Below are 19,038 nucleotides of genomic sequence, written 5' to 3' on the forward strand. Positions count from 1 at the left end.
TTGTTTGAAAGTGGAACACGGACAAACATTAAATGTGTCGGACAAACGCTGCAAAAGACACGAGGTGGCTCCACAATTGCAAATGGATGGTTTCCCAACCTTAACTCCGTTATGGAAGAACGTGAATTGAATCTTGGATGGCAACATAAAACAGCCTCTCTTTTGAGCTGTTTTTTAGTGCTTTAGTGTTTTAATTCAAAGCAGACATCGGTCGGTAATCCCTGTTAGTTAAGCTGTTTAAGTTTCCCGGTTCCATCATTAAGGTAGACCTTGGCCTGTTAATGATGTTTTTTATTGATGTCAACTGGGTATGTCTGGTGACGTTGGCATGGCTTTTCAAAGAAAACTATTGTCGAGATACCAAGTATGTGCGACCTTCATACTCTTAAACCAGCCAAACTTGTTTTTTTCAAACGGATAAGGGATTTATTCGTATTAACATAATCTAGCTACACATATTATTGTCAACGCTGTTTGTATGAAACGTCCACCAATGAATCTATTCATGTACGTTAAATGTTAAAGTTTTAATTTTAATTGAACTGTGCATAAAGCGGGTCTTTAATAAATTAATTAAATAATTAATCAATCAATTAATCAATTAAATAAAATTATATTGTTCTTTGTTTATGGATATATTATTTCAAGAGCATGGGGTTTATGGGTATATTTTTTCAAGAGCATTGGGTCTATGGGTACACCAGAAGATGGAAGATGCATTATATATTATGGTTGTGTGACATGACAAGTCGTAATATGCCCGTAAATGATGAAATGCTGATAGAGAAAGCTCGCGATTTTGGTGGCAAAATGGACATTTCTGACTTTGCATATTCTCGATGTATCTGTTTGCTCTGTCATCTGTCATGAGTAAGAGGCTAGTTTCAGTTATACGGAAATTCGTTTATACGGACGAATTGTGAAATGACGCAAGTGTCCGTATAAACGAGGCACGACTGTATATTATTTCAAGAGCATGGGGCCTGTGATCGAAATGAAACTAGAAATATTTTTTTCAAAAAAAGGATTAATTTAAGAAGAAAATGTAAGCTGTCTCTCAAGGCTCTTTTTGGTTTGGTGTGTTTTCTCTGTATTTTTAACTCAAAGGAATAATTCATTTGCAATACTGACCAACTGAGTTGTATTTTACATGATTAGTTTTTAATTTCACTCACTCACTCACTCACTCACTCACTCGTTTCTGCTTCCAGGAACCAGGATCGTGATTTCATCTCCTACCAACCAAAGCATAAGAATAACTGTCGTCGTGTTCTCCACTGTCCGTCGTTTTCTCAACTGTCCATCGTCGTTAGCGTTGCCGTTCTTGATGTGATTACTCTTATAACGCCGTATTTACTTCCATGTTTATCGTAATCTATGTGCTGATGTCGCCATTTGTCTTTTGCGTCACAGATTCAGTTTATAGAATGTGCGTACCTTGTATTTGTACACAACACTGCGTATCTGTAAAGGAGATCTATATTCGTTATGATCAAACAAAGTCTTATCTGTTGTCGCCGACATTGTGCACAATACATGTAAAAATTAAAGGGGGACGACGCTCGGGCAGATTGGCTTCCCAGCAAAATTATTGAAGCCTCCAAAAAACCAGTACTGGTGCCTGTTTAGCAGTCATTATGTAGACCAAACTTTACATAAGATTATTAATGAAATTACACAGAGCCAATGCTTTAATTGATCAGGTATAAATTACAAAATCTGGGACTATGCTGAACATGGGCAGCAGACCTCTGAGCACAGTCCCCCTTTAAAGTTTTAATCATAGAGCACAGGATGTATACTGGAACATATTATAAACGCAACGTCACGAACAAGCGATTCTATAAATTTTATCCGTCCTGAAAGTACTTCACCTCCGTCGTTTGACGACTTCATGAAGATACAGGAGATGCAGGTCTGATGACGGTCTCGTGGCTTGATGACGTCACCGTTCGCAAAGGACTGGCTTCGAAATGGCCATGCACGTCAGAATATCATGTATATTACTCTTGCCATTTGGTATGATATGAATATCGGTGGTAAGTTAGAAAGTCAAATGTTGTGTTTCGTTATTGTTTCAGTATGCATTGGGTGTAGTGTCAGAGTTAAAGGTGCATTTCGTTATATGTTCATTTACATGCGTCCGTCGTGTAACAACAATGTGTTCACTGTTCACCCTTCATGTGTTCTCGGGTCAGTGTACATTGTTCAGAGTTCAACAGTCAGTGATCATGATGTGTCCACGACGTAACAGCTGCCAATATTAAATTCGATTTTTCGCTTTTGGCTGTTCACATATACATTCTGTTCAGCAACACATTCCAGTGTATTGTTCACAGCAGTGTTCACGGGGCAGTGTTCACGGGGCAGTGTTCATATCACTGTTCACAATGTATTGTTCACAGCAGTGTTCACTGTGTAGTGTGTACATCGCATTCCAAAGTGCAGTGTTCACGCCAGTGCTAACTGTGCAGTCTGCACGTCATTGTTCATGATGTTGTGTTCACGATGTGTTCACGATGTGTTCACGATGTGTGTGTGTCCTTAATTCAACACTTACTTTCAGCGATCTCTTCTTTCAATTTGTAAATAGCATGTAAGTAATATGGACATACTCAATGGTATAGCTGACCCGAAGTCAATGACGTCTTAGGAAAATTATCTTCAATGTTTGATCAAACACTTCATTTCTTGAGGGTGGGGACGTTTTATTGAAATATTTCAATACCGAGCATATGTGTCAGTGTGTTATACTTCGTGACTAAATTGACTGATACTTAAGAAATCATCTAACACAATGTGAACTATATGAAAAAGAATCAATACATATTATTTCTTTATAAAAAAAAACGTTCATCAACAAGCGTGGCGCGTTCAAAACTAAGCTCCATAGCAGAACATGCAGGTTTCGGCGCTGTAACGAGATTGCCTTCCCATTATGTGAAATGTTAGAATTTATACCATCCGAGATCCCTCGTGTCATTCCAGGACATGCCGAATGGCGGTTCCGGAAAGAGGCGAGTGGTGACGAATGATTTGATACAGTTAATTGACCTTCTCCAGTTAATCGGATGTTTTGATTTCGATATGAATGAAACAGATGTGTACATAGTTTGCAGAATATGTTTCATATATGTACATAATGTTTTGAGATTTATTTATTTTATTTCAATAAAATTTCTTTCTGATGAATAGATTGTATTTTATGTTTCATAAAGACCTAGGCATACGTATGCATAGTTCGTTGGAACATACGCCCCATTATATGTCCAGTGATCGATATTGTGAGTATGAATCCACGCCTTTGGGGTACGATGACATGCATTCAATCAAGGCTCCGAACCTGACCACCCATCCGTTTCATTGCCTTTTCCTTGGGACTTATTCTCACTAGAAATCGCCACGGGTGTCCATTAAGTAATCGAGTGGTTAACTCACAAAGCAAGGACCGCCCTTTGTTAACACAGTGCATGGACCTTCCTTTGTTAACACACAGTGCATGGACCTTCCTTTGTTAACACACAGTGCATGGACCTTCCTTTGTTAACACACAGTGCATGGACCTTCCTTTGTTAACACACAGTGCACGGACCTTCCTTTGTTAACACAGTGCATGGACCTTCCTTTGTTAACACACAGTGCACGGACCGTCCTTTGTTAACACACAGTGAATGGACCGTCCTTTGTTAACACACAGCGCATGGACCTCCCTTTGTTAACACACAGTGCATGGACCTTACTTTGTTAACATACAGTGCATGGACCTTCCTTTAACACACAGTGCATGGACCGCCCTTTGCTAACACACAGCGCAAGGACCTTCCTTTGTTAACACACAGCGCATGGACCTTCCTTTGTTAACACACAGTGCATGGACCTTCCTTTGTTAACACACAGTGCATGGACCTTCCTTTGTTAACACACAGTGCATGGACCTTCCTTTGTTAACACACAGTGCATGGACCGTCCTTTGTTAACACACAGTGCATGGACCTTCCTTTGTTAACACAGTGCATGGACCGTCCTTTGTTAACACACAGCTCATGGACCTTCCATTGCTAACACACAAGTGAAGGGACAAGAATATTACAAGTATTTCCCCTGGCTATTTTCTGAACAAGATAGTCACGATAGTTCCGCGCTATCCGACAACAGAACTGTTCTGACTGTATAAACTGTGAGATCGGCAACATCTACACGTGTCGGCATTGGTGGGATTCAGCGACAAAAACTGCCTTTAGGCTACTATGAATCTGAGGGTAAAATGGGTGAACATGGGTGAGTCTTAATTCATCTCATGTTTCGTCATCAGCCTGGATTGCGGGGCGCCATACTTATGTTTTTGACCAGTGTTTTATCAACTTCAATATTTTGAACATCGTAGGCCAATATCAAAAAATGATTGTTGATCCAAGCGATAAACCCCATTCCATCGTTTTCCTGTCAAATTATTTAATATAATCATGGAATTAGTGTGATGGGTTTAACGTTTAACATCATTTCATTCATATCACGGAGTCTCGGCTTAATATGGCTTGAGTCGGCTCAAACCCCCAAAGTGACACATGGTTTTAACCTTTACCACCTTGACGGAACCCCCGTGTGCGGATGATGTGCTGTCAAACAAAAATCATAATAAAGTCGCATCTGGGATAACGAAGCCATGATCATAGGTCTTGGCACGCCTCAAAGAAGTAACGCTTGGCACGCCTCAAAGAAACAACGCTTGGCACGCCTCAAAGAAGCAACGATTGGCACGCCTCAAAGAAGCAACGCTTGGCACGCCTCAAAGAAGCAACGCTTGGCACGCCTCAAAGAAGCAACGCTTGGCCTCAAAGAAACAACGCTTGGCACGCCTCAAAGAAGCAACGATTTGCACGCCTCAAAGAAGCAAGGCTTGGCACGCCTCAAAGCAGCAAGGCTTGGCACGCCTCAAAGAAGCAACGCTTGGCACGCCTCAAAGAAACAACGCTTGGCACGCCTCAAAGAAGCAACGCTTGGCACGCCTCAAAGAAGCAACGCTTGGCACGCCTCAAAGAAGCAACACTTGGCCTCAAAGAAACAACGCTTGGCACGCCTCAAAGAAGCAACGCTTGGCACGCCTCAAAGAAGCAAGGCTTGGCACGCCTCAAAGAAGCAAGGCTTGGCACGCCTCAAAGAAACAACGCTTAGCACGCCTCAAAGAAGCAACGCTTGGCACGCCTCAAAGAAGCAACGCTTGGCACGCCTCAAAGAAGCAACGCTTGGCACGCCTCAAAGAAGCAACGCTTGGCACGCCTCAAAGAAGCAACGCTTGGCCTCAAAGAAACAACGCTTGGCACGCCTCAAAGAAGCAACGATTGGCACGCCTCAAAGAAGCAAGGCTTGGCACGCCTCAAAGAAACAACGCTTGACACGCCTCAAAGAAGCAACGCTTGAAACGCCTCAAAGAAGCAACGCTTGGCACGCCTCAAAGAAGCAACGCTTGACACGCCTCAAAGAAGCAACGCTTGGCACGCCTCAAAGAAGCAACGCTTGACACGCCTCAAAGAAGCAACGCTTGACATGCCTCAAAGAAGCAACGCTTGGCCTCAAAGAAACAACGCTTGGCCTCAAAGAAGCAACGCTTGGCACGCCTCAAAGAAACAAGTCTTCACAGCGGATAGTGTCACCTTACACAACTGGACTACTCGTGCCCACCATTAACACGGGTGACGAGTGATGTGTGCGTGCGTGCGTGCGTGCGTGCGTGCGTGCGTGCGTGCGTGCGTGCGTGTTATGCATTATGAATTCCCAAACTTTCAGATTGAATTCGTTGCATATGGTTTAAATAAGCGCCCATTTTCCAAGTGCTATAAGATCTTATTAGGGTGAATACCGTAGTGTTTATGGTAAGAAAGTAATCTAAACCAGAAGGCTATATTGGTAGTTTTATATTGTTGTTTTTTATACGGTTAGGGTAACAAATAAAGAAAATATAAGTCAGAAACAAACAACAGAAATGAAACAAGTTTTCGTACGATTTATTTACTATTAACGAAACTCCAAAAAGGACGTGAAAGTGTATTTGCTGACACATCACAATGATGGACAGGTCTCATTTCCCAGGATTAAAGGGTGCCCGGCTTTCACACTGTCTCGTCGTGGGCGAGAACTCCGTATAAAACAGCCCCTGCGTACCACAGATCTGCAGCGCAAGAGTTCTCTCCCCTTGACAAATGACGTAATGGGGTGACCCCTCTCTGGTCTTGAAGACATTATTGCCGTCGGGGAGACCGACACAGCTGGCGAAGTTGTTGTCTTGGCAGGTTGCGCAAGGGGGCTCGGAGCACGAAAACTGGTAGTCACCTTTAAAAATATAAGTTATTTGTTCTTAAGATCGTCATCAATAACGTCTATTAAAAGTAGCCATTGAAATCCCCAAACGAGGTTAACAATATCGTGCTATCATTAGCGTCACTGGATTTTTCTAGACAATTTTACCCGGTAACTGATGTCCGGTTCAGAATAGGAAACCCAGAGACGCATTTAGAACACGTGTTACTTTAGGTCTTGCAGCCTTTGGGTATAGCTCGATGGCTTCCTTTTAAATAAAAATGTCTGGCATTTTAAGTGCAATTAGAAAGAGCGATGATATTAGATATTTTCTAATGAGCTTCTGGGCATTATGATGCCATTTTAGTAATGTTCATTATGAGAACTCGGATTAAGCGTGGGCAATACTAAATATACTATGTGACGTTAGACCGTCCCATCATAAAATAAACTGTCAGAACTTAACGACGGTCAACCATAGACCTGTTTAATAAGGGTTGTTATCTCCCTTGAAGAACAGGGGTCTACTGCATCCAGAGAACAATGGAAATTAGTATATGCATAGCAGGGTGTGTGTGTGTGGGGGGGGGGGGGGGAGGGAGAGGTTAATGTGTGCCTGGAATTGGAATTCATAAAGATAAATTGTTCCCATGCTTGTAAAGGGTAACTGTTGGAAAAAAACAGGAATTGTCTGCCACCAAAATTACATCGTTACCAGTTGATTTCTTTAGAGGTTACATATATATATATAAACAATATCTGTTTTTGCAGCTGTATCAAAACAGACTCGGCTGGTTTAATGTCGTAGTGGAGCGAATAGCAGCTGAACATAAAGGTACATCTCAATCGTTCCCCTTTGGAATTGGTGTATATCGCTATGCACAATTTACATATTGATTGAATTATTAATTAATTAACGAAAGTGAAATTCCGAGTTACGTGCTTCTGAAACTGCAATATCTTTAAAAAGACCTTGATAACAACTGCTTTCGAGTGAAAAGCGAGACAGTTGATGTTTGCCGAACATTTCTCAATAATTTTACTGCCGCTTCATTTTGTCATCCGTCTCACGTGAGTGAGAGCTTTGGCGAAGACAGGTTTCGTGAGTCAGTAAGTGAGTTGGGTTTAACGCCGCTTTTAACAGTATTCCAGTTATATCATGGCGTGACAGCGTAATGTGGTAGGAAAGCCCGGAGTGGGTTTCAGACGTTTACCACTTCGGTGAAACCCACGAGCACGGGTATCGTGCTGACAAACCTAGAAACATAATCGGGGCGAACAAGGATTCGAACCCACAATCATAGATTTCTGGCGTGCCCAAGGGAGGCAACTCTGCACAGCGAATCGCGGCGCCTTAGACGACTTGGCCACCCATGCCCCCGTTTGTCCGTAGAATATTTGTAGATTGTATGTATGTAGAATGTTTGTAGATTGTATGTACGTAGAATGTTTGTAGATTGTATGTACGTAGAATATGCGTACGTAGAGTGAGTGTACGTATAAGCACTGTACGTATAACGTCGGGGCGAACAAGGATTCGAACCCATAATCCTAGGATTCTGGCGTGCCCAAGGGACGCAACTCTGCACCGCGAATGGCGGCGCCTTAGATGACAGGGCCACCCGAGCCCCCAGATAGGTTTCGAATCGTGAGAGAGTGAAACAACTGATTTTTATGAAATGGTTCAACTACGAGTGACTGACACAAGGGGCAATTTATATACTCATACAAAGTTGGTTGGTTGGTTGGTTGGTTGTTTAACGCCGCACTCAGCAATATTCCAGCTATATGACGGCGGTCTGTTAATAATCGAGTCTTGACCAGACAATCCAGTGATTGACATCATGAACATCGATAAACGCAATTGGGATCGATGACATGCACGAACCAAGTCAGCGAGTCTGACCACCCGATCCCGTTAGTCTCCTTTTACGACAAGCATAGTCACCTTTTACGGCAAGCATGGGTTGCTGAAGACCTATTCTACCCCGGAATCTTCATGGGTTCATACAAAGTAATGTCACAAAGATACTTTATTTACAACAGACGAATATACAACATCGCGAAGCATAAATATGCATATTTAATAAATTGGTTTATGTGTTGTTTAACGCATCATTTACTAATATTCCACCTGTATGACGGCTGTCTGTAAATAATCACATCTAGACTAGACAATCCAGTGATTGACATCATGAGCATCTATCTACGCAAATTTGCGGTTAAACTGTCCGTACTCGGGCATATATACTCACATGGCCGCTTTGTCTCCGTCCGTGCCGCACATGATACGGTGGTGTGGGGCTGGCACCGCATGTTGACGGTGGAATAGAGGTCTGGGTAGCTGCACTCCTTCAGGTAGTCCGGGAAGGCGTAGCTGTCGCCGCCGATGTAGGCTGAGCAGTCGTAGTAGCGGTTACACATGGTCGGGTGCTCTACCTTCGCAGCACCCATAGCGCATACGTAGCTGATCACCTCTGTGAAAAAAATTGTTTGTTGTTTAAAGTCGTCTTAATGACAATATGTCAAATGGATAAGATCTACTGTTAATTTATATGAGTGTTATTATATTGGCGCTAAAAATAATGCCGATGCGACGTAAAATTTTAACTCACTCACTCATATTGGCCTTGTTGTAGAACCAAGGTCAGTCATATTGGAATACAGCCTTTTAAGGGCCAATACGTCTGACCAAGGACCACTAATATGGCCATTATAAAAACACCCATTTAAGGACATATATATTTACTACCTAAACTCTGTTATCAACTTGAAGTAACATCAGTCAAGAAGATCAAGAAAAACCTAAAAATCTTTTTGTAACATGAAAACAGGATCTCCGCTCTAACGAAGTGTGATGCCAGCAGTCTATCGCCTTGATATGACAGCAAGCACGCCTTGATATGGGCAAGCATGCACAAGGCCGTATTGGCCCGGCAAAGCCGTATTGGCCTGCTAAAATACTGTACTGGCCCGCTATGCCGGGCCGTATTAACGACAGTCGATTAATAAATGAAAGACATTAAGTGTTAAGGAAAGTGTTCAAGAATAGAAACGTATCTGCATATAGATGACATGAAGCACATATCAGCTGCATAGGTCTTACATGTCTCACCTGACCCGTGAAGATCCGGGGTAGAATAGGTCTTCAGCAACCCATGCTTGCCGTAAAAAGCGACTATGCTTGTCGTAAGAGGCGACAAGTGGATCGGGTGGTCAGGCTCGCTGACTTGGTTGATGCATGTCTTTGTTCCCAATTGTGTGGATCGATGCTCATGATTTCAATCACTGGATTGTCTGGTCCAGATTCAATTATTTACAGACCGTCGCCAAATAGCTGGAATATTGCTGAGTGCGGCGTTAAACAACGAACAAACAAAACGAAAAAACATGTCTCACCTGCATACTCTCTAAATGAAACATATCTCACCTGAATAATGTCTACATGAAACATATCTCACCTGGATAAAATTTACACAAAATTTCACATGGATAGATCCCATATCAAAGTACCACACCTGGTTAAAGTCTGTACGAAACATATCTCACCTGCATAAGGTCTACATGAGCCGGCGTCCGGGTGGAAGACTTGTTAAAGTCTGTACGAAACATATTTCACTTGCATAAGGTCTACATGAGCCGGCGTCCGGGTGGAAGACTTGTTAAAGTCTGTACGAAACATATCTCACCTGCATAAGGTCTACATGAGCGGGCGTCCGGGTGGAAGACTTGTTAAAGTCTGTACGAAACATATCTCACTTGCATAAGGTCTACATGAGCGGGCGTCCGGGTGGAAGACTTGTTAAAGTCTGTACGAAACATATCTCACTTGCATAAGGTCTACATGAGCCGGCGTCCGGGTGGAAGACTTGTTAAAGTCTGTACAAAACATATCTCACCTGCATAAGGTCTACATGAGCGGGCGTCCGGGTGGAAGACTTGTTAAAGTCTGTACGAAACATATCTCACCTGCATAAGGTATACATGAGCGGGCGTCCGGGTGGAAGACTTGTTAAAGTCTGTACGAAACATATCTCACCTGCATAAGGTCTACATGAGCGGGTGTCCGGGTGGAAGACTTGTCTGATGCCATCTATATCAGGGCAAGAATGGAATCCGATTGTCCTCCCCTTGTCGCACGTGACGTAGAACGCCGTGCCCTCCCTCCCCTGGTGGAGGTTTTGCCCGTCCTCCAACCCCTGGCAGCTGGGGTAGGAAACAGAGCACGGGATGCAGTTGGGGCCGGTGCACTTGTTCCTGGAGTAGTCACCTGGACAGGATCATGAAAGGGATATAGTCACCTAGACACAAACATTGAACGGGATGTAGTCACCTGGACACGATCATGAACGAGATATAGTCACCTAGACACAAACATTGAACGGGATGTAGTCACCTGGACACGATCATGAAAGGGATATAGTCACCTAGACACAAACATTGAACGGGATGTAGTCACCTGGACACAATCATGAACGGGATATAGTCACCTGGACACAAACATGAACGGAGTGGAGTCACCTGGACACGATCATGAACTGGATATAGTCACCTGGACACAATCATGAACGGAGTGGAGTCACCTGGACACAAACATGAACGGGATGTAGTCACCTGTACACAATCATGAACGGAGTGGAGTCACCTGGACACAATCATGAACGGAGTGGAGTCACCTGGACACAAACATGATCGGGATGTAGTCACCTGGACACAATCATGAACGGGATGTTGTCACCTGGACACAATCATGAACGGGATGTAGTCACCTGGACACAATCATGAACGGAGTGTAGTCACCTGGACACGATCATGAACGGGATGTTGTCACCTGGACACAAACATTGAACGGGATGTTGTCACCTGGACACAAACATTGAACGGGGTGTTGTCACCTGGACACAAACATTGAACGGGGTGTAGTCACCTGGACACGATCATGAACGGGATGCAGTCACCTGGACACAATCATGAACGGGATTTAGTCACCTGAACACGATCATGAACGGGATGTTGTTACCTGGACACGATCATGAACGGGATGCAGTCACCTGGACACGATCATGAACGGGATGCAGTCACCTGGACACGATCATGAACGGGATGCAGTCACCTGGACACAAACATGAACGGGATGTAGTCACCTGGACACAAACATGAACGGGATGTTGTCACCTGGACACAATCATGAACGGGATATTGTCACCTGGACACAAACATGAACGGGATGTAGTCACCTGGACACAAACATGAACGGGATGTAGTCACCTGGACACGATCATGAACGGGATGCAGTCACCTGGACACGATCATGAACGGGATGTAGTCACCTGGACACAAACATGAACGGGATGTTGTCACCTGGACACAATCATGAACGGGATATTGTCACCTGGACACGATCATGAACAGGATATAGTCACCTGGACACAAACATGAACGGGTTGTAGTCACCTGGACACAAACATGAAAGGGATGTAGTCACCTGGACACAATCATGAACGGAGTGGAGTCACCTGGACACAATCATGAACGGAGTGGAGTCACCTGGACACAAACATGAACGGGATGTAGTCACCTGGACACAAACATGAACGGGATGTAGTCACCTGGACACAAACATGAACGGGATGTAGTCACCTGGACACAATCATGAACGGGGTGTAGTCACCTAGACACGATCATGAACTGGATATAGTCACCTAGACAGGATCATGAACGGGATGTAGTCACCTAGACAGGATCATGAACGGGATGTTGTCACCTGGACACGATCATGAACGGGATGGAGTCACCTGGACACGATCATGAACGGGATGTTGTCACCTAGACAGGATCATGAACGGGATGTAGTGACCTGGACACAATCATGAACGGAGTGGAGTCACCTATACACAATCATGAACGGGATGTTTGTGTCCAGGTGACTACCCCGATGTGTAGTCTTGGTAGTCAAAGAGGTACGATGGAAATATTTGGTGTTCCCCTACTTAACGTTTAACGTTGTATATATGACATTAACTGTATACACTTGAAAACTGGATTTGACCAAAAAGTTACAAACGCCATCAAAACGTGACTGGGCTGAAAACAGACGCCGAAACACTGCAAGCTTAAGGTCCAAACACACAATTATATACCCGAATCAAATACTTCACCATCGAATAACTATTTCTGGTTTATTTAATTTGTGGCAAAAACACCAGAGGAGATGCTACCTTTGGGTGATACATGGACCTTGGGGTAATGTCCACATAGTTTATCAGATGGGATAGCTCTACGCCTGGAGGCGGAAATTACAATATGATACATTGTTCTCTGTTGCTATCAATATGACATCTTTGTGTTGAGCAAACCAAGAGTATAACCGTAAGATGAAGACGCATTTGAAAACCGAATAGATCGACAAGGAGGCATGTTTTACCCTTGGAATGTGCCCTGGGAGATGTGATTTTTACATTTGAGTTGACAGCAACATAATATAGTCAGTCAATGTCCTCTGTGTGAACCTTCATTATGAAGGTTATGTTTCCCAGGTCCATATTTGTTAAGGTCATGGGCCGCTCTGGAAACTGAGCCAAAGGAAGGGTGAGTGAGTATGGTTTCGCGCCGCTGTAAGCAATATTCCAGCAATATCGCGCGTGGGACACCAGACATGGGCTTCACACATTGTATCCATGTCGGGAATCGAACAAGGGTCTTCGGCGTGACGAGCGAACGCTTTAACCACTAGGCTACCTGGCCGCCCCTAGCCAAAGGAAGAAGAGACTGGAGCAGTTTCCATTCTGTCATAAGTAATGTACTAAAACTCTGGCACAATAAAACAGATAAATTGCAGTAAAACCTATAATATGAAATATTGTTTCCAAAAGGTTTCAAGAAATAAATTCTGTTTTCGGAAGTACGTATTTAAAACGGTTTAATATATACTTGACTAGGTTAACGAGAAGTACAATGTCCTTCATAGAGGTCTCTTACGAAAGGTATAGTGGCCTCTTACGACAGGTACAGCGGCATCTTACGACAGGTATAGTGATCTCTTACGACAAGCATGGGTTGCTGAAGACCAATTTGACCTGGCCCTTCAAGGATGTGGTCCGTACTGATGCCGGTTTTACAGTGTTAATCCACTGAAATACCATGCCGCAGTTGAAAATGGATACACCATTCAGATAGAGTATCCTAGCCAACCAGTCTCGTTTATCTCCTCAATGCCGAGTGCCGAGGGCAAAGTAAGATTACAACGAGTACCATTTTTTAACGTATTTTGGTATGGCGCGGCCGCGGATATATCCTCTAGCCACTATACCACGGAGGCGAACGGCACTCATAATTATGCAAAGATACGTGAACTACACTCCCCTTCTATCAAGTAAACTGCGGTTATAACGAACTCAAAGGGACCACTAATTTTAATTCGTTATAACCGTAGTTCCTTAAAGCATATGTACAACATCTATACAGAAAATGGACGGCACCAAGAAACAGTTTGGTATATCCGACAGTTCGTAATAAGCGTGTTCGTTATAAACGTAGTTTACTGTACAGTGAAACCCAGAATGGTAAAGTTCCCGTACACTCGTCCAGATTAGGGATACGGAGCAATTACTCTTTGTGTGCGTGCGTGCGTGCGTGCGTGCGTGCGTGCGTGCGTGTGTATTTGCGTAAGGTGTGTGACCTTTTTACTTACAGTAGTCGAACTTGACAGCTCTCTGCCCACAGTCTACTGTCTTGAAGTTCTGGCAGCGGAAGTTAATACTGGAGAAGAGTTGAGGGTAGGGACACTCGGCTTCGTATTTGGCGAAGTAAACGTCAGGGGTCACAGAGGCTAGTGCGCAGTCGTAGTACTTGTGGCACTCACTCGGATGTGGAATGGTCCTGGCGTCACCTGAACATAGTTGTTCGATGGCTGCCGTGGCGAACTCTGAAAAAAATCACGAGTTACACTTTGCTGTGAAATATCATCATGAATCATGTCGGGAGTGAGTGAGTGAGTGACTAATTAACACCGCTGCGTACGTACCGTTTCATTAACATGTTATAAACTGGTAGTCATACATTGGAATGAGAGACTGAATCAGTGAGAGGGTTGGGTTTAAAGCAGCTGTGAATTTTTTTATATATAATATCACGCTTCAGCGTGATGGCAGAGGGAAATTGAGTGGTTGGTTGGTTGTTTTGTTGTTTAATGTCGCACTCCGCAATATTCCAGCTATATGGCGGCGGTCTGTAAATAATCAACTCTGGACCAGACAATCCAGTGATTAATATCATGAGCATCGATCCACGCAATTGGGATAAGATGACGTGTATCAACCAAGTCAGCGAGCCTGACCACCCGATCCCGTTAGTCGCCTCCTACGACAGGCATAGTCGCCTTTTACGACAAACATGGGTTGCTGAAGACCAATTTCTATCCCGGATCTTCACAGGTCTATTTAGTGAGTGAGTGGGTGAGTGAGTTCAAATTAAACGTCACGACGTCAATATTTCAGCCATATCCTGACGGAACAAAATTATACATTAATAACAAATATAATTTTATCAATTTAGACTGTATAAGAACAGGCATCATCCCGAGGCAAGGGAGTTAACTGTCACTATCTTGGTCCAGTTTCCACCCTGCCGAATTAGGCTCAATGAAATATGGTTGCTCGATCGTAGCGCCACCAATGGCTATGAGAGTAATCTCCCTCCAATTAATTAATCAGATTCCACCGTTCATATCACTTTCATTTTCTTCAAACAAAATGGCGGTGCATAGTCAAGATGATCTGATCGATAATCAAGATCCATATTAAAATATACTGAACCGCAAAATAAACCCCAAGTAATATTACATGAAAGGTTGTCATTTAAATATTTGGGTAATTTTTGTCAAAGTTTCTAACATTACCGTGTCCGGAAAAATGAAATTCGATGATAAAAAAACAAAGCAGATGACAATTAAACCGATCGCCCAAACGCAAAAATCCACCCAGATCGGAAAACATTCATTCGTTATTGAATTGCTACCACATGCCAAGATTGACAAGAAATCAGCGACACCAAGCCATTGCAAGCTGGACAAACCACCCGGCAAGTAGCCAATGCAACGGTACGAGACCACCAACACTACAGATGGCCGACGACGTAGTGGAAGACCAAGGGTGACACACCAGCGACACATTAGTGCGGACATCGTGCGTCAACGATTGACGAGCAGACACCTCCACTGCCACAGGCCACACCGAGGACCCATTCTGACACCACGTCATCGCCGGAACCGTCTTCAGTGGGCAACACAGCACCAGCATTGGCGCCACCAGCAGTGGAGAAGAGTCCTCTTCTCAGACGAGAGCCGTTACTGTATCTCAACAGCAGATGGCAGAGAGAGAGAGACTCTGGCAACGCCGTGGGGATGCTTGTGTTGTTGAGAGAGACTCGTGGGGTGGTCCGAGCATCATGGTGTGGGGTGGAATTGGTCTTGCACAGAGGGTCGGCCCTGTGGTCTTCCAGAACATCGGTCCAGGGAGAGGCAATGGTGTCAGAGCAGCTCGGTACATTGATCAAGTCTTGAGACCACACGCCATACCTCATTTGGCACGTCGCCGCAACCACGAATTTCAGCATGATAACGCCCGTGCCTACACTGCGAGAGCAACAAGACTTCCTCCAGCAGAATGGCATCAGAACCATGCAGTGGCCTGCCCTCAGTCCCCAATTTAAATCCCATTGAGCACTTGTGGGACGAGATTCAAAGACGGCTGAATGACGTCCGACCAAGGCCGACAACCTCAGCTGAACTGCGAGATACTGACTTGTGATGCCAATTTCTCAGAGACTAGTGTTGCGTTTCACTTTAAGAACATTTGACACTTTAATTTCAACCTTGATAATCAGTTTTGGCAAGTTTCATCTATTTAATACGTCTCAAAGTATGTTTACAGTGTTTGGACAAATAAGGTTTATCATCTATCTATCCATGGTGACGTTTATTTTGCGGTTCAGTATATAACGGTATATATAAGTACATCAAATCACTTGAGCACCTTCATTATAAACATGAAAGATTTAGAAAATATCTGTCGATGCCGAGGTGACAGTAACACATGCTCTGAAAATCCTGCAATCGACCGAAATCTGCTCGGTTGTCGCCGTGATTTCGATTTCGTTACGTGATTTTAAGTGAGTAAATGCTATAATTCAGAATAACGATTCAGATTCAGTACACATTTTCCCCCACACACACTTAGATTTACCATAAGTAGTATTAAGAATCGTACCGGGAACATCTGGAGGGTTGTCCGATGTCTGAAATGGACACACGCAGTTGCAGGTGACTTTGGCAGCGTCATCACAGGTACCCGTAACGTCGTTGAAACAAAGGTAGGGTGGACACGCCTTCTTGTAGGCCACGTCGTTGAAGCAGTCCCAGTAGTAATGACAGTTCGTGTCGTCTGCTTTGTCTCTTCTCCCAGACAAACAGTACCGCGTAGATCCGAGTATAGCGCCTGTGACTCCACTCAGAAACAACATCGCCGACAACGTCAGGAAAAGGGAAAAACTGACATACATCATGAGATGAAGGCACAGAATGCAGCTTCAAGAGCAGCAGACGACAACAAAAGCAGACGACAACCGTCGCAGCAGACGACAACCACTGCAGCAGACAACTGCCGCGGACGTCAATATGCTGTATGAGGAATAGGTAAGGTTATTTTATTTTAATACTCGTCTCAGTTTACTTCTTCGGGCGGTGAAGATTTTATATGTTTTTTATTTGTTTTGCGACGTAAAGATAATCTGATAAAGCACTGTTACCGTTGAATTTATGTGACATACGTTGTGAAGATTTGGATATAACTCAACGTCTCTTATTCCCCGAGGGCAAAATGTTGTTTGGGACTTTATCGAAAATAATATATTGTCCCGGAAAGTTCTTGAACAAATAATTATGCTTCGAACAGTAGCGAAAAAGGGAATTGTCTGCCACAAAAATTTAAATTCATTGTTGCAAGGCGTTTTTTCTTTAAAAAAATATTCAGACTCATAGTTTTGAAGCTAATCTCCTGACCGTAATTTGGAACATGGAAACAGTAGGGTAGAGAGCCCAAGGAGCATAAAATGAAGTCATGGGATCATGTCTCACCCGCTCACGCACGCACACACGCAGGCACACAAGCACGCACGCAGGCAAACACACATATGTTCCTCAGTCTTGAATGTGCACTCATCAGAAGTCTATTTTACTACATATTACATGTAGGTATTATTATGATAAACACATGTATTTTGTATATTTCAATGAGTGAACCAATGGGATGCAGATGCCCTGATAAACCAGTGTTTTTAAGAATCTCTTTTTGTAAGTACAAGTATGCCAGCAAGGGATATTTTAACGTGCGTCTCTTAATGTTTATGGGGAGTTTTCGAAACACAAGTTGTTGATAAACGTTGTTTCGGGTATTTTTTTAGGCACATAAATATTGTAAAACACTTGTCTTCCGTTTTTTTATGATATTTAAAAGCTTCTTTATCAGGATAAAGAGACAAACAGCCTCGGTTTTATCCCTCGGATGAAGGTTTTATATTTTAGAAAAAAACAACTAGGGAGGTATTTATCCTACACTGATAAACTGACTTCAACTTTGGCACATCTCGCGACTTATAACGAACAATGCGAGATTATAAACATATGCGACCACAAACCATGTTTCGTTAAAGCAATTATAACTAGATTTGCTTTCAAGTGAGTCACACATCACTGCGTGCATGAGAACGTCTTTATTGAACCTCGGGGGGCACGGGGGGCCCAGTCGTCTAAATCGCCGCGATTCGCTGTGCAGAGTTGCGTCCCTTGGGCACGCCATAAACCTATGATTGTGGGTTTGAATCCCGGTTCGCCCCGATTATGTTTCTAGGTTTGTCAGCACCATACCTGTGCTCGTGGGTTTCACCGAAGTGGTAAACGTCAGAGACCTGCATCACATCGGGCTTTCCTCCCACATTAAGCTGACGCGCCGCGATATGGCTGTAATACTGTTAAAAGCGGCGTTAAACCGAACTCACTCACTAATGAACCTCGCCGCGATAAGCTGCAAGACAAACGTGGCTTTAAGCAATAACAGGGAGTCTCTATATAAGGTATTTGTATAGTCTCCCTGGCAATGATCACTCTCCAACTCACACTTGAACATCTTTCCTCATATGTATTGACTGAGGTGAGGTGAAATTGGGTTTAACGTCACGTCCAAGATTATTGCACTTATGCATGCACGTGTATGTGTGTGTGTGTGGCTGCTTGTACTAGTCCGGACTGATGCCGATTTATGGTGCTAGCTCACTGAGATACCATGCCGCAGTTTAACATGAATACCCCACTCAGACACAGTATACTGACTCCGAGCCGACCAGTCCTTGTTTTAGCCCCTTAATGCCGAGCGCCAGACAGGGTAACAACAAGTACAATCTTTTAACGTCTTTTTGTATGACGCGGCCGGGGATCGAACCCTGGACCTTCCGCTCTCCGGGCGGACGCTCTACCATCATTGACTGAGTGAGCTTTGATAAACAATTGGATCGAAGTTGTAACTTTCATCGGGGTACTTTTGAGTGAGCGAGGGAGTGGGTGTGTTTTTAACACAACGTTTAGCAATATTCTAACAATATCATGGCGGGGGATACCAGAAATGGGCTTCACACATTGTACCCACGTTGGGAATCGAACCCGATCCTTCGGCGCGATGAGCGAACGCTTTAACC

At 43.7% G+C, this 19,038-nt stretch overlaps 2 protein-coding genes across 3 annotated transcripts in view; one reads left to right on the plus strand and one right to left on the minus strand.

The window, feature by feature from the left end:
• Positions 1-3,192, plus strand: part of LOC124116990 — a 44,720-nt gene extending 41,528 nt beyond the window's left edge. For both annotated transcript variants that reach the window (XM_046478654.2, XM_048401691.1), the window contains exon 5: positions 1,212-3,192. The gene's annotated coding sequence lies outside the window, so the exon portion shown is untranslated. The remainder of the gene's footprint in view (positions 1-1,211) is intronic.
• Positions 3,193-5,990: 2,798 nt separating this feature from the next.
• On the minus strand, positions 5,991-18,052 carry LOC124116989. Its single transcript, XM_048401596.1, has 5 exons — positions 16,560-18,052; positions 13,985-14,218; positions 10,334-10,564; positions 8,550-8,771; positions 5,991-6,327 (listed from the first exon to the last, which is right to left on the minus strand). Exons 1-5 carry the CDS (start codon positions 16,852-16,854, stop codon positions 6,077-6,079), a joined length of 1,233 nt encoding a protein of 410 aa, XP_048257553.1. The 5' UTR covers positions 16,855-18,052; the 3' UTR covers positions 5,991-6,076.
• Between the last annotated feature and the right edge of the window lie 986 nt (positions 18,053-19,038).

This window comes from Haliotis rufescens, unplaced genomic scaffold, assembly GCF_023055435.1.
Source record: "Haliotis rufescens isolate VD_foot unplaced genomic scaffold, xgHalRufe1.0.p SCAF_23, whole genome shotgun sequence".
NCBI classification, from domain to species: Eukaryota; Metazoa; Mollusca; class Gastropoda; order Lepetellida; family Haliotidae; genus Haliotis; species Haliotis rufescens.